The sequence below is a fragment of the Aptenodytes patagonicus genome, chromosome 9 (assembly GCF_965638725.1).
Source record: "Aptenodytes patagonicus chromosome 9, bAptPat1.pri.cur, whole genome shotgun sequence".
Lineage (NCBI taxonomy): Eukaryota > Metazoa > Chordata > Aves > Sphenisciformes > Spheniscidae > Aptenodytes > Aptenodytes patagonicus.
The window spans coordinates 9,455,040-9,481,211 of record NC_134957.1 but is presented as its reverse complement, the minus strand read 5'-3'; the positions used below and the strand labels follow the sequence as shown (position 1 = coordinate 9,481,211).

Below are 26,172 nucleotides of genomic sequence, written 5' to 3'. Positions count from 1 at the left end.
ACGTTTGCAGCACAAGCAACAAACCACAATCAGCTTTTGAGGAGTCTTTTTTATTAAGATAAATCCAGCAAAATTCCTAACAGTGGGTACATACAACCAACCTGCCCTTTTAAAAGAAATGTTTGTATTTCATTTAAAAACATGATTACGCTTTTATTTATTTATTTTTTCAAAACTGACAAAATAAAATTACATTTGGGAAACAACAGATTTCCAGCTCTTAGGTTTTTCATGAAAATAGCTCACCTTCTTTATAAAAGCAACCCACAGAACCACTGGAATGTTTAACACGGTTATTTGTTTTGAGACCTCCCCACTTTAAGAAACCATACAACACATACAAGGGAAAAATTAAAATCTGAAGTCTGTAAGCATGACTTACACAAAAAGGGACACACTGACAGAAGTCAAAAGCTACCACCACTTATTCTTTCCATGTACCATACAAACTATTACAATCACAAAATTTAAAAACAATGATTTTTTTTTGTTTGTTTTCTTTTGTTTGTTAGGGATTTAATTCCCAAGTAACCGAGATGAAGATGTTCCATAATTAAATTCATGCTAAAAAAACCTGCATTTATAAAATAGTTGATAAAAATATTCCTCTCTGTTAACAATACAGCATGGAGGTACAGATACCAAATGATGGAGATATAGGGCAGGGTTAACATTACTCGGACTTGGCTTCCTTATCATCAGATGCTTCAGCAGCTGGTGCCTATAAAAGTGTTTGGGAAGAATAGAAATATTATTCGTAATGCTAATCGGATTCCATTCTAACAAGCATCAAAGAGAGACTAGTTTGTTAGCACAGACACGGACAACATTTTGTGTAGACAGACAAGAATGCTCAGCTACTACAGAAAATATCAACACAACAACATGTCGGCTGATAATTCTAAAAATTAAAACACAGACGAGTATTAATTGACGATCGAGTTAATTTTGGAATGTTAAGTGCCTCCAAAGAGGCAGAAGTTTAGAACGTATTTTAGATTAGGTTCAATCATATGCTAGGGAAAGTTCAAGTCCTCATCTCCGTAAGTCACAGGGAAGTGTAAGAACTACACGTAAAACCGCGATACTTGTTTATTGTCCAAACTTTGGGGAAATTGGTTCTCACCTGTTTTCTATAAAAATGTCTGTTATTACTTTTTAAGTCAACGTATCAAAATCGCAAAGCTCCTATCAAAGATCCTTTGACGTACGTTAGCCCCACATTAATTTTTAGCAAAGAAGCTCCTGAATTAGTTTTAAAAATGAAAGAATAAAAGACCCATTAACTGGATAACGATACTCAACACATGAAGAGAGATCACTGTAAATCAAAAGCAACGGAAAACACAGCAGGCTAGCCTGTGCCTACAGGGGCAAAGGGAGGCCGTAGCAAGCGTTGCGCTTCTACTACCAGCAAGAAATCAGCTAGGGAAAGGCCATCAGGAGCTGACTGAAGCTTGTAGCTAGTCCTAGCAAATGGCAGCTCTTAGGTAAGCAGCTGACAGAGTAAGAACCTGTAAGAAAGAGGCTTGCAGATCAAGAGACAAGACCAAGTTTATTTTGCAGATCTCTTGTTGAATTGTTCTGAGACGAAGAATTGTTTTAAAGAATTGTGCAAAACTTAAAACCAGATTTCTGGCACTGTACCAACCCGTGCTGAGCAGAAGAGGCAATCCAGCAGTCCAGAGAGGATATGCAAAGTCAGCTCAGGGTTATCCAACCTTACTGAGCTCTATCGTTGCCCAAATATGCTGCACTGCTCTCGTGCCCACCCTGAGAGGGACACTACGATAGCACAGACCACCTGTGGAAGGGCTCTATCACATAGCAGGAATGAGTTTGAAGGAGAATGCTATTCTTTCAGGCTCTCCCTGGGAGATGCCCTGTGCAGATACTGCGGCTGGTCTGTCTTTACAGGATGGCAGTGAAACACACCACCTTCTGACAAGGAGGCCCAATCGTTAGCTCCTGCAGATGTATTACCAATACATCTGTGTTATTCCCATGTTTACTGTAGCTAAAGTACCTCATTAGTTTTGGTATCTCCGTTTTCAGAGTGGTTTTCTTCTTTAGCATCCTCTTGTTTAGTTTCATCTTTGCCTTTGGCTCCTTTCTTCCCTTTTGTTGCTGCCTTTTTGTCCTCCTTTTTATCATTTGCTGCCTTTTCTTTCTGTTAAGAAAACAGACCGTGATATGGTAAACGCTAATTTCCACCTTGTACATCTGCATAAGCACATTCGCAACTCTTAAAACTGTCTGCAGAACCTGCTTCTAGACACTGAACTTCCTATTGACAAAGATGAGAGGAAAGTTTCTAAGGAGAAGTGCTTTCCTTCTATTCTGTCCTGAATGGGCTACTGGGAAGTGCGTAATATAAAAGCGGCCATGGCTGGGGTTAAAAGAATTCCTATTTTAAATAGGCGTTCAATTAAATTAGCTAAAAAATGCTGGAGTTGAACTGGGCTGTATTTCTGCCGTGCTGCTGAAAGGCATACCACAGAACAAAAAGAACATGTGCAACTAGTGGAAATACCAGAATACTTCAGATGTGCTATTAGTGCCTATTTAGAAAACTGTAACAAAGCTGTAGTCAAAGGACTTTCCCCCTTCCCTGCCAGAAATATTCCTTACTATAATAAACCATTTGTGTGATAGACAAGTTGGGGGCTCAACAGCATCACTTCAATAACGACGAGAACTTTGCATTTATTATTTAAGCGCGGTTTCTTATACGTGGATCAGGCTAAATCAAAACAAAACTTGATGCTACAACTTCCGTAGTAATAGTTTTCTATATGGCCAAGGCCAGATCCCGACCCCAATACAGTAACTAGCATGACTCTCATTAGTCTCATTTCCGAGGATCCGCCTCTTGCTGCCAGTAAGTAACTGCACTAAGCAAACTAGCTTAGTTCCTCGCTTGATTAACCTAGTTCCGACAAAGGAACCATAAATATCTGCAAAATTACTACTCACGGGTAAGTGAAGGTAAACAGGTAATTACTGAATCTCTCTCTCTCTCTCTACTCAGAAGATGGAGTTGTCTCAGTGACTAGAAGTTACAAAAGGTATACTTTCCTATTTCAGCACCTCGCTTATTAGTGTACAAAACTAATTCACGTTAAAAATGAGCTGCTTGCTAAGGGTAAACTCAGATACAGAGTATAAGGGGCAATAAGGATTCTTCAATGATACCGATGATTACAAATTCACCAAAATTAACACCAAATCCTATAGTAATGCAGAAAGTTTAAGACAGGAGGTTAGTAGCACTCGAATGGGTGAGGGTCTCTTTCCTCTCTAACCTCCCACTCCCCAGTCTGACCCTGCCGAGGGATTTCAGCCCACCTGGGAAAACTCTGCTACAATATGGCGTTAGAAGCCCCCTTCTCCTGGGCTGTGCCCACTCCCAGCAAGCCTCTCCTCCTCTCTGGGGACTGACTTATCAGCGATACGTAGCGGCTCTTTCCGAGAGAAGGAAGAGAGTCACCAGAGGAGGAAAGAGAAGAGTTACGCCTCCACCCACTCTTCTTCCCCTCCGTTGGCTGAACAGTCCTCCAACTTTCAAGAGAGGCGGAAGAAAGACAAATATCACGGTAATATCAGCACCCAAGTATTCTGGTACTGTTTGGCAGTAAGATTTAGAATTGCAACACTGCTGTGGTACTGGTTTGCTCTCTCTCACTTGAACAGACCTCATCAGACCCTTGAAGCACGCATAAGTAGCCCACTGTGAAGGGTTCCTCCCTCCAGCAGCACCAGTATGCTGCAAACTCACGAGCACAGGCGTGTTAGTCACTTGCTCTTCCAAGGTAAGCCATAAAGGATTTTTAAAGACTTGGGGTTGTTTGAAGAAGGGTCTCTCTTCCCTTACCCCATGAAAAAAAGACAACAAAGTATTAACAGAACTAAAACTGTAATTCTCTGCAGCCCACTCTGCGCTGGCAAAGCCCCTCTTAAGAAAGCATTTGAGGAGAATCCACAGAAACTGGCTTCTATGGCTGGGCTGACCAGAGAGAAAGTGTCTCGCAGCACACAGCTGTGAGTGAGGATCCCGGGACCTCTGCTCTGTTCTGCAAGATCCCTGGCTTCTGGGGACAAGCTAATGGCTATGCTGTAAGGGATCGAGCCCCCGTCCACAACCGAGTGAGTCCAGGAGAAAAAAAAAACCAAGGAGACAATGTTATTTTTCGATTTCCAAGCTTCTTCCATCCTCTCAGCTAGTTCTGAGCTAATACCATTGTATTAATTTTCCTGAATAATTTCTCTATACAGATGGCAACATCTATTCAGTAATAAGGTCATGCGTTTTAGAAAGCGATAAAACTTTCTTCCCAGCTCTGTGTTTTTCAACATGGCTAAGTTTAAAAGGTGAAATCTATTCTGACACACAAAAAAACATTTGAGGAACCTGAAGGCTGTACAGTTAAGCATTTGGGGGAAACAAGAATTAAGACATGCCTGCGCAATTCTTATTACATCTCCCTTTGCACAGATATTGATCCAGTATTAGGAGTGCTAGAGAGCCAAAAATGCAGCTCAAGTACTCTGCCTTCAAACCAGCACCTTAGAAGCAAGAGGACCAACGCTTTCCAAGTCCAACGGGGGGGCAATGTGCGGGGCAACGACCCAGGCACCACTCCCAGCAGAATTAAACCGCGTATATCCCAGAGGGAGACCGCACCATACAGCTCGTGCAGTAAGGGACCAAACTAAGTTTTAACAGTCACTTACAGTCCTTAACTTTTGAATGCTTATTTTCACAACTTTTAAGATTCGGTTAATGCAGCTTTTGCGTACAAACCCTGAGATGTTTCCATAAAAATAAAAAAGCAAACTTGAAAAAAAAATACCAACAACGTGCATCGTATGCAACTGCACTGACCTCCGCATGGGTCATCAGCAGAGGCTGAACCCAGGACTTTTAGATCCCCAAGCCAGCTCTCTGCTACTTGGGCTGGAAGAGCAACCACCAGCGGTAGGCTCTCCTCTTCCCGGGGGACCAGCCGCTTAGGGGGAGATGCAATCCAGAGCGTGCCAGCCGCTCACACCCCAGGAATGCGGGGCGGCAGGGTTCCGAGGTTCCCCTGCCGCTCCGGAATGGGATCTAGAAATCCGGCTGCACGACCAAGACGCGGATGTGAAAAATTTGCTCTGCACGCCACTGAGATTACAGAGCTGAGACGCGGGGTCCCCAAAACGACAAGCGGGGTTCTCCTTCTTGTCCATTTATCGTGACACCCCTGCTGCTCCATATAGCAGGACTCGGAGGCAGAATAGCCTTCATCATCTGGAAGCCTGCTGTGCCGTATGCAATTGCAAGGCCTTTTAAATGTACAGAAAAGAGTTCCTGGTTCCCAGCCCGTCATCCCCTTCTGTAACTACGGCATCTCTCGGACCTGTGCTTTGCCCATATGACCATCCAAAACCACAACGGAAAATGTATGATGGGAACAGGTTAAAAAGAACACTAAATTTTTGTTGTTGATTTTTCCCCAGATGCAAAATCCTAATACAATCTGAATATTTACAGATAGATCTAAAAAAAAGCACTGCAAACTGTCACCGCTGGGGAAGTTTGTGACAGGAAGGGGGTACAAAGAAATACCTGACGGATTGCAGAACTGTCCCCTTTTAAATTTCAAACTGTTGCTCCAAAGCACAAAGGAGCTTTAAATGGTTTCTTTTTAACTACACTGTCAGACATGCCAGTATTTTTGACATTTCCAAAAATATCCAGCCTAAGGAAACGGGTATGTGGAACTTTACCTCCAGTGATTAAAATTCGATAAACTGATAACTAACTGAAAAGAGTGCCTTTGAATGAAAACGTAGTAAGAAACTGTAATTAAGAGCATGGTTTTCAATGCCGTCTCTAATTGAGTCTCTGATCTCTATTCAAAGCATCATTTTCCCAACAATGCATTATATGAAACTTCAGAACGGCCTTGCAAGGCAAGCAGTAAAGCCTCACCACAACTGATTTAAAATCTGTTCTGTTTACCACATTCCTTCACCAGGAATTGGATAAAATTATCTTTACACCTTTCGCGTTCTTTTAACTCACATCATTCAATCTTAAATCTTTAAAGAAAATTATGAAAAACCAAAATGGTTAGTTGTGGATGGTTTTTCCCCCCCTATAAACACCTTGAGAAAGAAAAGTATAACTTCAGTTCAAGAGATCTCCAACACTTACCTTAGGTGCTGCCTTTTTGGGCTTTGGCTCCGGTTTAGGCGGAGCAGGTTTCTGTACAAAACATACATAAGAATCAAGTCAGACGAATGCTATACATGTTTTAGCAATATGTTGGTAACTTTTGAAAACTATTCAAACAAAAAATAGTTTAGAGCTGTCTGCTTCATTCTGTAGTATAAAGGAGTAAGTGCCAGAGACAGACCAGCACCTTTCGTTATCCAAACCCACGTTTCCTCATCTATGTTACAGTGGTTATGGTACAGATGCTGATAGTAGCAGAAAGTGGATCATTACTGCGTCTGGGTGTTACTGTCTGCTGTGAAGGCAAGCGGCTGTCAAAAATGAAAGGCATTAACGCTTGGACATAACTCGATGTACGAATACACATCTTAGCCCTCACTGAAGTTAAGTACTTTCTTTTTTAAATAGCAACCGCTATCCACTTGGCATTTCCAAGACGGCTTAAAAAAAGGGCTGGGTGCACAAAGTGTCTGTAGAAAAGGATGCCAAGAGCCCGTTTAAGGCTGTGACTCTGGGCCGAACCCTACCGCATGACATAGATTTACACCCTCTAGGTCTCAGTTTACCCAACAGGTGGGCCCGCAAAATCAATGAGCCAATTACAAGTATAAGGAGAGAGCAGGTAATTTATAGAGCTTTGAGCAGGTATTTGCATGGAGAAGACCTACAGAGAACAGATGCGTCTTGAAATCAGTATTCCTTGACTCTGGATACCCACGCGTCCAGATTGAACGTTAACTGACACAGATGTTGTACCTCACGTGAAATGTCTAAAAGTAAGCCTGCAATGTGTTGATACTCAAGGACTGGAAACATAGAACAGGAATTTTACTTTTAAATATTGCAGTACTCTAACCACGCCTTTCACAATACCGGTGGAAAAAAAACCAGTTTCTCTATAACTGTCCCCCAGAACTTAGCATCCCACGTGATGTAATATTAAAAGAGTAAAGAAAGATACTTACAGCGGATAGCCTAGCCGACCTTCTCTTTGGCTGCGTAAAGAAAGATGTGTCACTAAAATGTGTCAGAGAGCATATAAAGCAGTGCTTTCTCAGAACTGCAACCCAGAATAACACGGCACATACGCTACGTCACGAAGCCCCACACAAATTCTAGGATTTATGAAATTAGGGGCATTTATGGCGATGACTTCCCAAAAGTGCAGCTTTGTTCAATAGTTCTCACTCTATACCGCCGCCCTTTTACGCCACGGAGGTGTTAAGTGCTAAAGTTTCTTTACTTCCAGGGGTTGTGCCATTAAGGCTCGGCCACCGAGACGTTGTCTGTAAAGCTAAGGGCAACACGTTCCCCTTGGAACCGCTGGCCTCTGGCCTCAGCCCGGCGGAGCTGCCGACCGCAGCCGGGACACCCGGCGCCCACCTCAGGCGACAGGCCAAGGGACGGGGCTGGGCAGCCCGAACCCAGGCGCAGGGCCCGAGCCTGCACCCACCCCCAGGGGCGGCGGACCCCGCGTGAGGTGCGGGGGCCTCGTAATTTATGTGGAGCGCCACGCAAGTCCTTGGAGGAGGGGGGACCGGCACCGAAGAAGCAGCTCCTACCTCCTCCTTTGCCTCGCCTTCAGCTGGAGCCTGCAAGGAAAGCGAGAGACTGAGGTGAGAAGGCGGCGCCGTCCCCTGCGCTCGGCTCCCCGACACCGGCCGGAGCCCTGAGGGTTGCCCGGGGGCGGGCGGGGAACCCTCAACGCCACCCGGCGGACCCCCGGCTCCCTTCCCCTCTCCCCGGGCCGGCCACCGGGCCGGGAGCGGGAAGGGAGGTCGATGGCGGCCCCCCAACCCCGCCGCCCCCAACCCCGCCGCCGCCTCACGGACTACAACTCCCACAATGCCTCGGGGGCCGCCGAGGCCACGTCACCGCGCCGAGGCGTCGCCGCGTTTAAAAAGTTCCCGCCAAATTACCTGCCACAACAAGGTCGTCGCCGGCACCGCGCAAGGACAATGCCGGCGACCCGGCCCCGACGCGCCCGGCCCCCGCCCGCGGGGCTTCGGGCCGGCCCCGCCGCCCCCGGCCCCGCCGACGGCGGGGCCGGGGGCGGCGGGGCCGGCCCGAAGCCCCGCGGGCGGGTGGGGGTCCCGGCGGGTGGGGGTCCCGGCGGGTGGGGGGGCGGCCGCCTCACCGCCGCCTCCTCCTCCTCCTCCTCCTCCTCCTCGCCGGCTGGTCGCCGGGAAGGCGTTCGCGCCGAGGGCCGAGCGGGGGGGGGGGGGGCCCTGCCCCGGCCGGCGGTGGCGATGGGCCCGGCCGCGGGAGGGGACGGGAGCGGCGGGGGGGGGGGCGGGGGGGGGGGGGCAGCCCTCGGTGCCCGGAGGCGGGGGGGGGGGGGGGGGCCCGGCGAGCCGAAGTTACTAATTATGGTGGTGAATCCCTTCCCCGCTTTCCTTCAAGGACAGTTTCAAATTCTGCGCCGCCTAATGGCTCCAAATTACCATTGCACAACCATCTGGTATGACAAGAAGTGGGAGAGGAGGAGGGAAGAGAAAAAAAAAAAAAAAAAAAAAAAAAAGGGGAGAACAAAGGCAAACGCAGGAGAAAGAGGCACCGTTTAGACCCAAATCCTCCCGGGGAATGGCCCGATCCGCCCTAAAATGCCCCCGGAGGTGGCCGGGAGGGCTGGGGCCGTTCGGCCCCGGGGTTTTCGGCGCTGGGCGAGCGGCAGAGCCCTCCGTGCCTAGCGCTGCCTGCCCGTGTTCTCCATAGGGGCAGCAGCAGCACTATGGCTGTTTGTAATCCAGCATGGAGACACCGCTCAGCCTTCTCCTTGCAAACAAAACAGCCCGAAGTGAAACTCGCAGGCTCCCCTGCCCGCGCCGAGCAGCCCCAACACACGCCCTAGCCCTCTCCCTCCAGTCCCGGCTCCGCTTTAGGACATGCACAAAAAATTAAAAAGGCAAAAACTCCACATGCACACACGCGCGCGCGCGCAAAAATCTACAGATAATGTTGCAAATGCTGCTTTAATCTCTCCCCTTCGTTCCCCGTCTGTCTCCCCTATTTTTTTTTTTTTTCTACTTACCTTTCTTTTGGGCATAGTTGCACCTTAATAGTTGATTGCAAAATATATAGATACAGATATATATAAAAAATAAATGTAACCACCAAAAAACTGTTTCAACCGTCCTGCAAAATTGCAAAAAAAAAAAAAAAAAAAAAAAAAAAGAAAGATGTGTAAGGGACCAAGAGTTAATTGCAGCAGAAACTGAACAAAAAAAAATCCCCCCCTCTTTATTGCAAACAGTAAAATACACCAACACGCAACCAAACTGCATGAATGGGGAGCCCGAGATGGGCCCAGCCGCCGAGTGACGGCGGCGGCGGCCAATGGGAGCGCGGGCAGCGGCCCGGGAGGCGGGGCGGGGGCGGGGGGGCGGGGCGGCGGCCGTAGCGCGAGAGACGCTCGCAGACGGAGGGACGGCGGCTCTACGCTGTCTGCGCAGCGGAGCCGGCCTAAAGCGCGCGGTGAATACGACGCCGCCGGCAGCCCGAGCGCGGCCCGCGGGCGGGCGGGCGGGCGAGGAGGCGACGACGACGCGAGGCGGCGGCGCGGAGCGGGGGCGGCCCCCGGCCCGCCGCCTCTCCGAGCGCCTCCGCGCACGCCGCCTCTCTGCCCCGGCGGCCGCAGATCCCCCCCCCCCAACCTCCTCCGCCGCCTACCTTCCCCGCGTTACCCCCAGAGGCCGGGAAAGAAACTTCCCCGAAAGTTACCGCAGGCCGCAGGACGACAACATGGCCGCCTCGGCGGCGGCTCCCGGCCCTCCCGCCGCGCGGGGTTGCGGGGGGGCCGCCGTGCCGCGGGGCGCTGCGGCCTGGCAGCCGAGGGCGGGCGGCGGCGGCGGCGGCGGCGGGGGGGGGGTAGCCGGGCCGGCCGGCGGCGGCGGCCGCCACGTCCCGCCTTTGCGGTACCTGTTGGAAAGGGCCGTCGAACCCCCCCCGGGGTTACCTCAGGCCGCGGGGGGGGGCTGCGGCCTCCGTCCGCCCCGGCCCCGCGGGGTGTAATGGCCTCTGGGGCTGGGCAACGGCTGGGCAGGGATTTTCGGGACGGGTTTCGGCTCTTAAGTTGCCTTTCGGTCTGTTAATCTCGGCTGAAGCGTGCGAGACCTTTCCTGGAGCCTGGCCTGTGGGTTTGAGGTAGGCCATAAGGTGAAGTCTCGGACTTCTGCACGGATTAAGGAAAATTTGCTCTTGTTTCCATCATAACTGCAATTTCCGTCAGGGTTTCTGCCTTCTATTTTGTACATTTCTTTGGGGAAAGCACAAGGCGTGTATTAATACCACCTTTAGGACCGAAGCACTTTGCAACTGAGACTTAAAGCAGGAGCTGCTGCTCTGAGGCGTGACTATTCCGGCCAAAAGCCACTCTTAATCTCCTTCTAAAAACCTACAGTAAAGGAGATTCTGCAGTCTTCCTAGCTAGGCTGTTTCAGCGCTCAACTGCCCTTAAAACCACAAAGTTTTCCCCGGCATTTAAACTGTACTTTGGTTGTGAATTGAATGAAGTTTCTTTGCCCAGCCTGTAGCAGACGTAGGAACAGTTAATCAATACCAATTTACAGTAACATTTCAGATACTGTATCATTTCACATAATGTTATGCTCTCCCGTAAACTTCATTTTTCTAGACTAAACAAATTCTCATAGGTCTCATGATTTCACAGGCCGTATTTTCTAAACCTTTTATCGTTCTTAGGCTGCTCCAGACTCTTCTGCCTTACGTCTCCATCCAGCGATCAGGTTAATTAGGTAACCTATCTCGGCGTGGCGTTTGCCGACTTTGCAATAGCATCACCGTGTTGGTTCAGATTCTTTTTCTGATCCCCTGTAATCCCCGGCTCCCTTTCAGTGCTGCTATCTGAACAGCTGTTCCCCCTATTCTTGACGAATTAATGGTGACTTTTTGATTTGTCACTTTTTATGTTGCCTCTTTCTCAAAGTGCTTACATGTCGGTAGTTTATTATCTTCCCGGACTTTGGAGTTAAGCTGAGCAGCTTTCCATCCATGGGTCTGCCTTTCTCCCCCTTCCTCCAGTCAACGTAGAACCACCAAATGCCATCACTTTTTTGTAGGTACACAGCAATTATTAAAAAATCTCTATGACTGGCCTCCTAAACACTGGGGAGTGCGTTTTCCAGGCACTGCCGACCTCGGTGTAACCACATAGCCAAATGCAATTTAGTCTGTTCTTTCCTGCTGCTACCTGTTGCTGTCATCTTCCTTAAAGGGTTGGGTTTACTAACTGGTGGCAATTCACTTTATTTGAAGACTGAAGCAAAGAAGACACAGCTTTTTTTGTGCCTTCCTTTATTTGTTCTCCTTTTCTGTCAGTAACAAGATTTTCTTTTGTTTTGCTCTTACTTCCAATGTGTATAAATAGAATGTGTTCCTATATCCTTCTCCGTTCCTTCCTCACTGCAACTAATTTTGGACCTTTCTCTTTCATTTTGTTCCTATGTGCCAGTTCTATTCCATTCTGCTAATTCTTAGTTGTCTGCTTGTTTCCACTTTTTGCACAATTTAGAAAGGCTGCTTATGCATTTTTAAAGCTGCCATTACAGCTACTTTGTACTTTTCTTCATGTCGGTCTTCAATATGCTTCCTATCTTTCTTCCACGTTAGGGTGGTTTTCCGCTCTATCAGTGGGTTTCTTTCTCTCTCGTTGCCTGTTAATCATGCCACCTTCAAGTTCTCCTGTATTAATCAAGATTTTAAATAGCGTTTCCAATAGTTTTCTCCATCTTCCGAACTAAAAATTGTCTAAAACGCCTTTCAAGAGCTCTCGGTCTTCTTTCAAGAGTCTGCATCCAAGAGCAGGAGTTCTCCATTACCAACAAGGTTTGTGCTTCAGTTGCTTTTGTCAGTTGCCTTGAAAAGTTTTGCCCGTCTCCCTGCAGTTATTGCTTCGTTCTTTCTGTATTCTCTGAGAAGTCTCTGTACGTTTGTGGAAAAGGAACAGGAATTTGTTGAAGAGCCTGTGAACACCTCCTGAACAACTTGCATGACAAGCAATTTGGTTGAAAGCTTGGATCAAAATGTGCACTGGAAGTGAAGCACAGATTTAAAGTTCACTACTAATTTTTGCATTATATTCGCTATGCCTTCTTTTTCACCTTTACATTTTTTCAAACATTTTGACTTCTCTAAAAATGTTCATTAAACCACAGACTGACCTGGAAAATCACCAGTTAGAAGATCACTTCCCTCTGAATAGGGAGGATAAACTGCTGCAAGATCCTGTTATGCTGAAAGTGTAAATGGCTGTTACTACGCAGACCTATAGAAAATAACAGACCTGGTTGTAGCCTGTGGATATTCTAAACACCCTTCCTTCAGGCCAAGTGGAAGGAGCAATTAAATATTCCTTTATGCAATAATAACTGGAAAGAATAGGAAGTCACCCATCAACTCGATGGGGAGGTGGCCGCGGCTGGTTGAATCTTCTTCTAAATCACACAAGTAGCGGTATGTTTATCTGTGACCAAAACCAAGCAGCAGGTAAAAGGAGCATTGACGTTGCATGGCCACGCGATGAAGACCTTCCGTCCTTGCTGTTCACCCTCGGTGTCAAAGCAGAGGAGAGTGCAGTTCCACCATCGTTGATACAGTAGCACAAATCTGATCCAGGCAGGGAGCAGGCTCGCTACGACGTTAGTCACGGCACACGGTATGGAGCTCACAGCGGCTTTATGACTGTACGGTAGCTTTACATTGGGCGTGGAAAGACAAAAGGGATTCGGTGACACGTTAGAATGGCACGGACTGATACACCTAATCTGGCACGTAGGCTGCCGGTACAAAACTAGTTAAATCTTTCTGATAAATTAGGCCTAGGAGAATAAGTTTATTCTGGAGCATTAGTTTACACCATGTGACCTTTTTTGGCGTTTTTGCCAAAACTGGCATTTTTTTATTCAGTAGAAAAAGACCTAGACCTGAATTTATGATATCTTGTCACCGGACTGTGTCAAGAGTAAATCAAAGCAATGAAACAGAAATTAATCTTTTTCGTGCTACTGTTTCCATGAGAAAACTTCACACTAAAATTTGAATTCTGCTTCTATAAGCGTAGGTATTCGGAGCAGGTTATTGACCCCAGAGGTAAAAACATCCAGTCTACAAACAGAAACATGGGACTATGTCAAAACAAAACTGACCAACGCAGCCAGCACTCTGAATAGTCTGAACGGCCCACACTGAACTTACAGAGCGATGCTCGAATGTTGAGAAGTTTCTAGGAAATCGGGAGATTGCAGACAACCTACGTGCAAGAAAATACTTTCAGGCTGAAACTATCACAACTCAGTTTAGGTTTTGCCCCCTAATCTTTGCAAAATAGGGCAAGACTCAGTCAACTCGATTTTGGTACCCCCGTGGTCTGACTCCTGGCTGTTCTGTGTCTATTGACCAGTCATCTCGGGGACCTACATCCCTCCAACATCCTCCAAGGTGCTGTTTACCACATCCTGAATGTCGGATGGTTTTCAAGATGTTTGCTGGTTCACAGTATCTCATGTAGATCTTCCTGCTGTTGCCCAAGGCAGGAAGGTCTTGCAGAGGAGGAGAGCCTGTTCTGATGTCAGAGAAGATCTGTAGTACTTAATGAATGTTCTCCTAGATTACCTTCTTGAACCAAAGCAGATCAAGATATTCCTGAACGAAGGCAAAATACACCAAAGTCACTCTTGGGTGATTGACTTCTAGCCTTCCCCAAACAGGCGGTTAGATATATGTTGTTTTCTCATTCCTTTGTGCTAAAATTCACGTGAGTTTTGAACATCAGGAGATTCCTTTCCACCATGGGATCTCGGTAGTCTTGCAGCTCTCATGGTCATGCTGTTCAGACCCGAGGCGTTTTATTCCCCGATTCATTTGTCTCTCATGCGTGAAGACTTGGTCTCACTTCAACATACAGTGATTATGCCGTTCTTCAACACCACTGCCTCTGGAATCAGAAGGGTGGATGAGACGCGTCCGCAGGTGCTGCCAGCGTGGCTGACGGCATGGCGAGGCTGCCCCAGCTACCTCGCTGATGTCTGCGGTGACAACTTCTGTTAGTCCAGAAGCGAGCATGACACGGGCTTTGGACACGTTCAGTTCTCAACCTGGTTCATCCAATTACGCAACCGCCCCATAATCACGAGTTCAGAGGCAAGGGAAATTAGGATTCTGTATGTGCTCATAGTCATGCCACGTATGACAAGTAATACTACTACATACATTGTTTTGTGGCAAAATACCACAAAACATGTTTTCATGTTATGTACCTGGCTTTTAAATTGTCCGTTGGCCTTGTTTTATGTAACTTTTAGGATGAGTGGATTATTGATCTGTAGAAGATGTTTGTGCTTGGTTAATTTTATAGTTTATCCTGGGTAGCTTTATGGTTTGTCCTGGGTAAAAATTGATTTATGTGTCAAATTCAGTATCGATTGCGATGAAACATTTAGTGCTATTAATTTGGGAACATGAGGGTGTAACTCTGTCGGTTGGTTTAGGATTCGCATTGGGTCTATTTGTTCATCTTTACTTCAGTAAAACCTTTGGCTTAGCTACAGCTTCTTACCTAGTCCCTGATAGTAAAGGGGATGACTGCAAGCACCAAAGTAAACGCAGACTTTTATTAAACATGAAATACAGATAGGAAGAAATTTCAATCCATTGCAGTCAGACAAGCAGACTGTCAGCTGCAAGTTTGCCTTTTAGTTACTTCTTCCAGTTTTGGTTCTTTAAAAGATGTAATTTGGAAAAGCAGTCAAAACTAAGACCACTACTAAAATGAAGCCAGGAAAAGCACAAAAGAAAAATGAGTAGTTTCATCAGCTGGTCAGTTGCCAACACTGTCTTTTATTTGCCTTTTCCTCCACAGTTCTCGCATGGCGTGCACTGCTGTACAGGTCTCAAACGCGTGATGACTGCCCTTACAGTAACAATTCTCTCTCTTCAAAAATAGGAAGTTATGGTAGTGCACGTGAGAAGAGAAAAGCAAGTTTGAAGAGCGGCAGGAGTCACGTGCGTGGGCGAAGTGTTGCCAGTTCCTGGCCTTGCGTGAAGCACTGCATGGAGCCCTGTCCCCAAAACTGGGATACGCCTTTATTGCAAGGTCGCACGGTGGCAAACGATGCAAATGCCATACGGGGAAGCATAAATAATATAATCTGCAAAACAAGAACAACTTCCAGGGAGCTACAGGCAGGATTCATCTATCCAAAAGGAGATGCTTACATTTGAGTTAGTTGCCTGGACTCCCGTAGAGGGAGTCGGCAGAGAAAAGCAGGCGCCTTCTGGGTCTGGTGCACTCCATTCAAGGACAGATGTGCAATCTGGCATTATAAACCAGAAAATATATTTCCTCACCTGACACAAGGGAGATTATTAACAGGTTTGGTGACTTCTCAACATAGAAATAAGTGGAAATGTCTACTACCCTTATAACATGGGATTAACTCCATCGGCTAACTTCACAGGGATGATGGAAACAAGGGAGGCAGTAAGGGCAGAAAACACAACTGCAATGGGGAATGTCCAGTGTCTCCATGTAGACCACGTAGGTGTTAGGTCTGAGTGTGAACGGTTAGGCGCTATTAATGACATGGAGCAGAGGGTCAGGGAAGCCAAGAAAGGAGAAGCCACTCTTGATTTGGTTGAGGGCAGAGAGCAGGACCTAACTAACCAGTCTTTGAATCGGTGACCATTACGTACTTAAGAGTCACCACTCTGATCAGAGCAACGAAAGCCAAAGAAATCCCCTCTTGTTCTTAATTTTGGAAAGGGGAACTCTGTAACAGTGAGAAGGCTTCTTGAAAAAAGCTGAAAGGGGTAGCTAAAAGAATAAGAGGGTTTTATGCAGCATGGAGACTACTGAAAGACATCACGTTGGAAGCTCTGACCAAATGCCTATCACCTGTCAAAAAAGCGCATAGGAGGATCAAGCATGGCTAAAAAAAAAGGCTAACAAAAACACAGCTAAAAGGCGGGACATGGGAGGCTATCAGAAACGAGAAGGCATCCTTCAAAAAGTTAGATTTGTGTTTTAATGAGGAAAACAGAAAAGATGATAAACAAGTGAAATGTAAAAATGGTTGTGTAAAAAACAGAGTTTGACACACAACTAGCAAAAGGACTTAAAAAGCGTAAGTCATTTTTCAGTCTCGTCAGGAGCAGGAAGCCTGAAAGACATTTTCTAGAACGAATCGGCTATTGAGATATAAAAGGAATATGTAGAAAAGACAATATTGGAGCAGAGAACCCAAATGAGTTTTTTTGCATCTGCGTTTATTGTGGAGGAGGCTGGGGAAGTTCCCAGACAGGAACTCACAAGCTCGCCTGGGGATCTGTCTCACGCTGAAGCATCGGTAAGGGTTAGAATAAATCGACAAAGCGAATAATAACAAACTAACCATTGCCAGATGGTCCTCACCGCACCCGCAGAAGTGTGTAAGCCTTCCTTTAAAACTGCTTCCACACAAAGCCTTAGGAGAGGGCTGATGCCACCAGGTTTTAAAATCCGCTCCCGGGGAGGCTCAGCACCTGAGAGGGTTCTGACCCAGTAAGCACAGTGAAGTTTTCCAAAGCCACGCTACCTTTAGCGCTTCTTTCTTTGAACGAGTCTTTCCAACAGCCGTTTGAAGATGCCCAGAACACAAGGAGAGGGAAGGGGGAGAGCAAGGCTGTGGGCGGACCCTTTGACCAAAACCGTCTTGGTCCTAGGAAACCCCAAGCCCTCTTCAACTGTGCATGTACCGATTATCTCCAAGTATGTAAAAACTTCTCTTCAAACAATGGCGTGGCAGGTATCCCGTACTGATCTGCAGCTCTACTTCCCCTTCTTTCAGCTTGCTCTGAGCTTACAGCAAGCAGGAACTGCAGGTTTCTCGCTGGACGGGCTCAGGGAAGGCAGGATTTAGTGTTCAGAGCACAAAAACGTGTTCTGTGCAGTCCGGGTCCTGAGTCAGTGGGAGCCGGGGACCAGGCAAGGGTGTTGGCAGACTTCTGGATTGTATCTTCTGCCTTTCAGGGCAGCAGCCCTCCGAGAATGCCCAGCTGAACAAACTGGCCTAAAACGGCATTAAAAGAGTGACTATTCCTGTTATTCTGGCTGAAATCCTGGCATCTGTAGTATTCCCTTCCATGTATTTCCCTCAAGTGCTTCAGGGTAACTAAGTGCACTTCAGGAACGTGCGCAGGGCTTGTCGGAGCCGGGGCTGGGTGGTGGCTCGGAGCCGGCAGGATGGATGGCCAGCAGGATGGATGGCCAGCCTGGAGCACAAGGAAGAGGGGAGACTAAGCCCGAAGCGGGGAGTTGTGCGTGGCCAGCCCCTTTCTGGATGGAAGTCAGCAGAGGGACGAGAAGGCGTCGGGGGCAGGGAACGGTGACAATCCCCACGCCGGCTGCTGTAGCTGAGCCCTGTAACGCTGCTGTCAATAATCGTGTCGCAGCCTGGCCGGCTGTGCAGGCAGCAGCAGGGAGCCGGAGCAGGATCGGGGGTCTGGCTGCCGATACCCAGCGCTGGCCGAGCAGGTGATCGTGGCAAGAGCATAGCCTCTGCTGCAGCCTTGCTGCCAGTGCAAACGTATTGCTGGAGCAGTGATGCAGAACCTCCGGCCCTTGGACTAGTTGGCACCTCTGGCTTCAGTTTAGTTAGGTTTGGGGTTTTTTTTATGCGTAAGATGTACCCTGCCAAAAATATTTGAAAGGGCTGTCCGGCCTTTGTCTTGGGTAAGGCTTGGCACACCTGCCCAGATCAGTTCTGGCTACGTCTACCTTAGCAGGTGGTGAGGTGCGATAGGAACAAACCTGTACAGCGAAACAGCCGGTGCAGATGACCGACGCGACATACGTTTTGCAGCTGCTGCAGTGCAGTGTGTGTGTACCTGGAGTCATCCTCCAGCTTGGTTTCATCCAAATGCCATCAAACGAGCCTGCTGCAAGGCTGCCCCACGACGCCAGCACGTCACAGCGCGGTCCCTGCTACCGGGAGATTCTCTTTGAAAGCGCACTGCTGATCCCAACCAAAGCACAGGTGCGGATGCACCCCCGGTCCCCACAGCGGAGCTACTTTGGGCCGCTTTGGCTTTATAAATGCCGAACTGCCAGAGCAATATCACGTTATTAAAATCACCCATTCCCCCTTTATTTGCAAGCTGAGAATCAACCCGAAGGTTACAGTCTGCGTCCCCCGCGCACGGGCCGCTCCTCCGGCACGAGCCGTGCTCTTTCGCCCCAAGCAAAATCCAGCCTCGACAAAGGCGTCGGCAAAGGCAGGGGGAACCGTTCGATGCTCCTGCAACCCGCAGTCCACCGCAGGCTTCCCGGTTAACCGGCGGCCCCCCCCCCCCCACGCCCAGCCCTCCTCCGGGGACCCGGGCCGCGGCCCCGCGCCGGCGGCCCCGCCGTGCGCCAGCAGGGGGCGCGCCGCGGCAGCCAGCGGCGGGGCCGGGCGGGGGGACGCCGCCGCTCCCCCCCCCCCCCCCCCCCCCCCGGGGTTTGGAACCGGCGGGGTTCGCCGGGAGGCCTGAGCCGCCAGCGAGGCCGTGCACTGCCGCTTTCATGACGGGGAAGGTGTTTTCAGGCTTGCTTTGGTCCTCCCCTTTCCTTTAACGTTCTTCGTGATGACTCCGAGGGCCGCGTTGGGTGCGGCGAGCCCCCTGCGCAAACCAGCGCCAGCGCAAGCGTTAATCCGGGAGCGGATGTCGGTTCATGTCGCGTTTCGTGTCGCACAGGTACACGCGCCTGTACATCACGAGGGATTTAGCGGAGCTCCGCTGGGCCCATCGTGGAGGTAACGGAGAGACGAAAGGCAGCAACGCTGAGGGCCACGTTCTGTGCGGTGCGGTTTGCTTCCTCCTGCAACCAACTGCCGTGCGTCTGGCACAAGTACACACCACAACAAGGAAACACGGCCTTGCTCTCTTTCCAAATGAGAAGGAGGAGGAGAAGCAGACCTCCTGGACTACCCCACCCCCTTCCACGAGCGTGTTGGAGCAGGGGAGCAGAGTTTCCACCCACCATAAATCAGCAGTGCGCTGGCATAGGCTGTAGCAGGACATGGCTCTTGCAGAGCATGGGTGAAGTCAGAAGACGTGCTCTGAGTCACAGTTTGCCTTCTGGCTCCAATTATTGGCAAAACTTGGTAGGCTGGGATTGGAAACGAAGAACGGATTTCTTACTTCCCATTGAGAGCGCTGAGCTGACATTTCTTACCGATCACACGTTCCTCCATTTCGGGAGTTCAGACAGATCCAGACCATCTTCTCTAGCACTAGTACAAGCACAGTCAGAGAATGAAACCTGGCGCATTCTCATGTTACTCGCCGAATATTTGCAATTGAATTCTGGAGGTATTTCCCTCCGTGGTTACGAAGAAGCTGTGGAGCATTTGGAGCACATGTGCTTCCTGACCTTTTGTACAAGAGGGATTTTGCAGTTGATCACTGTAATATCTTTGATTGTGAGATTCTACTTCATTTCTTTTTTAAAAATAGCTTAATTTGCCAATACTCAGAAGCCACCATCCTCGTCTGTGGTTTAAGAAAAAAGCGAGTAGATCTTTGCCATTACTGGCAACATTTTTATCTGAAATCCCTGGATGACTCCGGGGTGGGCAAACCATTGGGCTCCCCATCGGGGAGCACTTACCCTCCTGCTGCCACTGGAGTCAGTGCCAGTGCTGCCATTTATCCAATATTGCTGCTTTGTAATACATAGAATAATATAAACCAAAATTCAACTGTTCAGTTTTCCTTCTAGCGAAAGAGACAGTAATAAAAGATGCAGCCTGACAAGATGGCCTTGTACAAACACACGCTACTGCAAGTGCACAAAGGAATCGAGGAGACAACAATCATCGCTGAATATTATATACATACTGTTTTGTTGGCTGCACGAGAACAGGAGGTTTTCGTGTTAGAGGCATAATATCAATTTGTTCATTTTGGTCGAGGTTTTGGTCTACCTTGAGAAGGATAATTAAACACACTTCACAACTGTTGACAACAAAAATACCACGGATTTTACACGAGTAGCCTGGGACTAGAAAACATTGCGCTTTTCTGCCAGTGAAGTAGAAAATTTACTCCTATAAGTCAAGAAAACCTAGTCATTTCAATAATACCCAATTCATGTATCGCTTGTAACTTAACAAATCTTCTTTCATGAAGATAAAATGCCTTCTAAGGTGCACTTCCGAGAGTAATGGTTATACCAGGGTTTTTAGTAGGCAGAAAGACAAGGTGCAGCTCACTCCAGGAGAATTTCAAGCCCGAGGAGCTGAAGTGCGTTACGAGGAGGAGAGGAGAGCTGGCCAGAGAGCAGGCGGCCAGCCAGCAGAATGACGAGTGAGCCCAAAGTTCAGATAAACCTATCTATCCCGTTCTCCACCTGCATTTTTTCATTCTTTCTGATAAGCTGTGGTCGCTACCTCTGGTGTTCCTTGCCTTACAGACTGGCACGTAGCATGGTGCTTCGGAGGAAATGGGAATTATCAGTGCGTTTCTCAAGCAGCCGTGAAGGGGGCTGTACAAACACATCTGAAGAAACATTCCTTGAAGAATTTTAATCTCCTGGACTTAACTCGATTTGTTTTAAAGAGATTAAAAAGTACACCGTTTACTTTTATTAAATGTTGACATTCCCTGAACCAGGGAATTTTTGTTGTGTCCCATCATCCTAAATAAATTTTGGCTTATTGCATTTTCAAAACATACATAAATCTCATGACAGTCTCCAAGATTGAGATAAGCATCATAAATAATATCAAAATTAGGCACGTCATCTTCAAAACAGTTCTCTTTCCTCTTGCTGTTGGCAAATTAATGAAACGAATATAGGTGACTTAATTCAACAGACTCTTTAATTCAACAGGCTTTTTTAAAAATCATGTCTGTGGTTTGAAAAAACGCCTGATAATTTGAAACAGGAAGGCTTACTTTGTTTGGAGAAAGCATTTCAGCAATACCTCCCCACTTTTTGCCAACAGCAGAACAAACATCCTTCTTTCATCTTAGCTTGTAGGTGGCAAAATTTCAGCTTGCTGTGTTTATCACCATAAATATTTTCCATTTTCTGTGAAATTACTATCAGAATGTACAATAAAATATATGTAAGGTAATATTTGGAGTACCAGAGGCAAGTGGAAGACAGGTGCTGAATATAAATTTCCCTAAATAACGCGTCACCATGACTGTAACAATTAAGAACTCTTCGAGGTCTCCTCCAGTGGTCCCAATTAATACAAATGATGAAATAGCGTGCCGTGGAATTGCGGTGCGCGGTGGCTGGCAGCGTCCCTTTGGGCCCTTTGCACAGCCCCAGTATCCTGCGTGAACCGAGCAGGGCAAGGAGTCCCCGGCCACGGCACAGACGAGCAGGCGAGGGAAGGGAAGCGGAGGGGCCAGCTCAGGAGCGGGCAGACCCAGGGTAGCAGTGCCGATACCCGTTTCTTTGATGCTTTATTTGCGTGGAAGATACTTTACAGAAAGTACAGAAAGGCCAAGAACTTCACGGGATGCCCAGTCCGTCTTTTGGCATGGGCCGACACGTCACTTGGGCGGTACCCTTCACGCTGGAATACATTTTAAAAGGAAATTAATTCTAAATACCATTGCCCAGTAACATCTACTCATCCCAAACGTCTTCTAAATACCATTGCCCAGTAACATCTACTCATCCCAAACGTCTTCTGTCACCCCTCCAAGTGACAGGCCGAGGTAATGGGAGCCCGCGGGCCGGCAGCCGCAGGCTGGCTCCCGCCTCGCTGGGGTAGGGAGGTGGCTCGGGGCTCTCACGCCGAGGGCAAGGCAAGGAAGGGGCACCCCCCGCACGAGTGAAGGAGGCGGCGTTTCCAGTGGCGAGGGGAAGCTGCTGAAGGGTGGGGGGCCGTAACGGCGCAGCCCAGGGACGGGTCGGCCCAGGGGAGGCGGCCGCGGCCGCGGCGGTCCCGCCGGGGTGGGCCGCCCCGCGGCTCCTCACCCCCTTCCCCTGAGGCGGCGGCCCCGCCCGGGCCCCCGCCGCGCCTCAGCGGGGCTTCCCGCCGCCATGGCGCGGGCGCCCCCTCCCCCGCACGTCTCGCGTGGTTCGTCGAGAACTCGCCTCGCCCCCTTCCTTTCTTCCTTTTTTTTTTTTTTTTTTTTTTTTTTTTTTTTTTTTTTTAACCATTTTTCCCTCTTCCGGGCCGGGCGGCGGTGACTGCTGGGCCGGCAGCCCAGTGAGCGCGGCGAGGCGGGGCGAGGCCTCCCACCGCCTCCCTCCCGCCCTCCCGCCGCCGCCGCCGCCTCAGCCCCAGCCCCAGCCCCAGCCCCAGCCTCAGCCCGCGCCTCGCCGTGCCTCCCGCACACACCCACCCGCCCGCCCGCCCGGCTCCGCATCCCGCCGCCGCCTCGTCTCCCAGCATGGTCATCAAGGTCTACATCGCCTCCTCCTCCGGCTCCACGGCGGTAAGGGGCGCCCCGGGAAAGTTGTACCGGGCGGGAAGGCGGCGGCGCGGGGCTGGGGGCGCGGGGGGCCGGGCCGGGTGCGGGCTCCCCTGGGCTCCCCTCGCCCGGGGGCCGGCGGTCTCCGGCCGGGCGGCGTGAGGAGAGGCTGGGGCAGCCGGGCTTCTCCCCCCTCGGCGGACCGAGAGAAGCATCCAGCGCTTGTAGGGAGCTGCGTGTGCTGCAGCTGGCCGTCGAGAATAAAATGTCATTTCCTTCGTGATTTCGCAGCTTGTTCTGTGAGTTCTGTGTGCCGCTCCCACACCCGCGGCCGGGCTGGCTTTAGCAGGTCCGAGTGGGTGGCACGCTTTCGCACCCCTCGTTCTGCGCGGGGAAGGCAAAGCCAACAGTGTTGGGGTTTTTTGTTGTCGTTCTTGAAGTTTATTTCTAAATTGTGTCACCCATCACGTCAGTATCCGGTTTGGATGAGTTTATTCCTCTTATATCGAATCATCAATGGTGGCAGGCATGTGTGGCTACTGTCCGAGCAGCTGCGGTTTCTTTTCTTGCCTTGTGGGAATACTGGGTTTCGCTTCTTATGGCCCCAGTGCGCTGTGGGCAGAGCTGGGTCAGAAGACTGTATTTTTCAAAAGGAAAATAAACAAATATCGGGGGTTTGTGCCCAGGTTCAGATGTAGCTCAGAGTGGTAGTGTCCTCAAGATCGCCCGATTTCTGTTTGATCTGTGTGAAAGATGCTCTGAGTCTAAAATCCAGGGGATTTCGTAGCACTTAGTATGAATGTGCTGGAGAACTACAAAATGCCAGAGACTTAGAAAATGCCAGCTATTGCAGTTAATGATCAGTGACTTTTGCTGCAAGTAGATAAAGAGACTAAGCTGTGGCTCTGTAGTGACCTTTCATGTCACTGTTGGGCTATGTACTTTAGGTGCAGGTTCCCAAACTTTCAGAGGATGGTGATGTACAGAAGATTAAAAAAAAAAAACCCTCACTGAATTCTCCTTCTCCGGTTGAGTGCAGTCACTGGTCTACGGTCTTCAGCGGGTAAAATACCACGTTGGTAAGCTTTGCCGTTGATGGCTGCAATGCTGTAACCCCTCGTTTAGCTCTAATGACAGAGGCTGAGCCCTGTAGTGATGGAGTGCAGATGGCACGGGACTGTGTGCCTTGGGTGTCCCTGCTGTCGCTCTCTTCCCGTGTCGTTTTTGTTAATCTTGATGTCAATGCTGACATCGATGTGCTGATGCTGACTGTGAAAAGCAGATGATTATCTGATGCTGATCTGGAGAGTGTCTTGAAATCCCGAGTAGTTCATTCATGAGGGGGGTCCAAAGGGATTTCTGCTGGCTTTATACAAAATGATCATCTGGAAGGAAAGAAGCGGTCGTTAGCAAATTGAGAAAGTAATTCTTTCTTTCTAATACAGCTGTTAATAGGTTTCAAGTTGACTGATTCAGTTGCTATAGATTTTTATCAGTGACCTCTTAATGGCAGTTATTGATTTCTGTCTGTGTGGTGATACTAAGCTCCAGGGGTGCAACCACTGATCTCAATCCTGACTGTTTTCCTGTTTTTAAATTAGGTTTTTAATTACTAGCTTAGTGGTTTCTGCGATGCTGTCTTGTCCTTGTGTGGATTGTATGCATTACAAGGCTCGATTCTGACTTACTGCTGCCTTTTAGCTCCTTTGTGCATCCTTGACTGTGGAATTTAAATATAGCGTTGGCGTAGTCTGTTTTTGTGAATTTGAGCGTAACATGCACATAATTGCCAGTTTTATGACGCACGTGCGTGTATATATATATATACGCACACACACTCATGCCTGTGTCTAAAGCTAGTGCAGCTCAAGTAATCTTGTGGTAATGAGCAGGACTTGCACATTCTCAGTTTACTGAGTACACGGAGGGTGTTTCTGTTGGCAGGGATCAGCTGAGCACCTCACCGGGTGGCTGTTTTCTTTCTAGTGTAAGAATTTTAATCGATGTTTCAACCGAAAGTAAGACAGAGAGGCACCTATCTGGAGGGATATGTGCTTGACGGGAATGAGTCGTTTCTGTGGGTCTTAAGCTGACGGTGAGACAGGCTTTGCTTGGAGGACCAGAGGAGCCTTTCTGGGTGCTGAATTTGAAATAACCCACTCCGGGAATGGAAAATCCACATCAGAGGAGGTTGCTACAGAGAGGTGGAACAGAGTCAAAGCTGTTTCCAGCAAAGTAACTGAACTGGCTAACATCAACCCTGTAAGGGCTCTCACTCCTGCTAAGTCGGCTTTGTACTGTCAGTGACGCCCAGCACTGTGTTATTTTGGTTTTTAAAAAGCTAATTTGCTTGAGTAGAAGCAAGACAGAAATAAGTATAAAATCTCCTCCTTCCTAGAAAACGACTGCCCCGTTTCTGTAAGTTGGTGAAGCTTTTGTGAGACTCTGGAAAGCATTGTCTCCCACTGAAGGGAAAAGGGGTTGAGATTGCTTCACACCTCACAGCCTGGGGCTGTAAGTCTTGGAGGGTGCCCAAATTTTGTGGTCTTTTATTGGCAAAGTCATACTTTGTTACGCAGTGTAATTTGCCACATCATAGTATATAAAATGTTTCCCCAAGGCACTGTTCTCCATAAAGTTTATATTCAGTAGTATGTATCTGTGAGGAAAAAATATCGTATGAAGCTCATGTCTAACCAAAGACGTTTTACAAGTGTGTTTCAAGGGATTTCTGGTGAAGTTCACTTAATTCCCGTGTACATGTGTCATTCAGAGTCTGGGCATGGGTGTTACAGCGGGAAGTGTGACTGCCGAGCTGCCCCTTGACGGGCTTTGCAGCACGGGGAGTTGGTGCTCAGTGTTATCTTTGGTGTGTTTCACTGGTTGCAAAGTCCTGTATTTGTACTCAATCATGGGGTTTGCTTTATGCTCTGTATGGGAAAGGTAAAGGTGACTTTGGTTTGGGGTGGTTCATTGCCATGGTTCTCATAAACAGAGATAACTGAGTATGCCGGAAGTTTATAATTAAGGACTCAGCCAAAATATGATGATTGCAGTCTTGCTCTGGCCTCCTATTTGAATTTCACCCCAGAAATCATAATGTAATAGTTACAGCACCAGTTTCTTGCTGTGTTTGGAAGTCTTGTATGGAAAGTTGCCCTTTCTCTTTAATCTTTCTCAGTGTGAATGCTGTGCTGGTGAGTCGTGGGCTGGGGCAAGGACGCACGGGGGATTGTAATTATGAAGGTGAGCTGTAGACACCAAACGTGGGAATATGCGTGCGTAGCTTCTGTCCAGGAGTCTTTCCACATGACATACAGTTGAAGTGAACGGTGTTACTTAGTATGAGACAGTGTTGGAGGCTACAAACATAAAATGACAGACGCAAATGCCGCATTCGGAAGCACCCAGGCGTTGACTCGAGCAGGGACTGTGCAGGCTGTGAGAGTGATTTGACTGTAGGCTTCTATTCAAATCCTTGAAGAGACGAAAGGAGGAGAGGCCAAAGAGTAGTTAGACTCTTGCTCCTGGAAGAA

General features: G+C 48.5%; 2 protein-coding genes across 3 annotated transcripts in view; one reads left to right on the top strand and one right to left on the bottom strand.

Annotated features, from left to right (window-relative positions):
- Positions 1-34: 34 nt before the first annotated feature.
- On the bottom strand, positions 35-9,932 carry HMGN5 (high mobility group nucleosome binding domain 5). 2 transcript variants are annotated; one of them, XM_076347066.1, is made up of 7 exons: positions 9,890-9,932; positions 9,252-9,355; positions 7,783-7,812; positions 7,186-7,215; positions 6,200-6,250; positions 2,027-2,170; positions 35-721 (listed from the first exon to the last, which is right to left on the bottom strand). In XM_076347066.1, exons 2-7 carry the CDS (start codon positions 9,264-9,266, stop codon positions 674-676), a joined length of 318 nt encoding a protein of 105 aa, XP_076203181.1. In that variant the 5' UTR covers positions 9,267-9,355; positions 9,890-9,932; the 3' UTR covers positions 35-673. The 2 variants fall into 2 exon arrangements, with proteins under 2 accessions (XP_076203181.1, XP_076203180.1); XM_076347065.1 differs by lacking the exon at positions 9,890-9,932 and having other exon boundaries at positions 9,252-9,510.
- Positions 9,933-22,577: 12,645 nt separating this feature from the next.
- SH3BGRL (SH3 domain binding glutamate rich protein like) overlaps positions 22,578-26,172 on the top strand; it is a 36,971-nt gene continuing 33,376 nt past the window's right edge. The window contains exon 1 of the mRNA XM_076347064.1: positions 22,578-22,660. Within this exon, the coding sequence (XP_076203179.1) occupies positions 22,616-22,660 (45 nt within the window). The 5' untranslated portion in view covers positions 22,578-22,615. The remainder of the gene's footprint in view (positions 22,661-26,172) is intronic.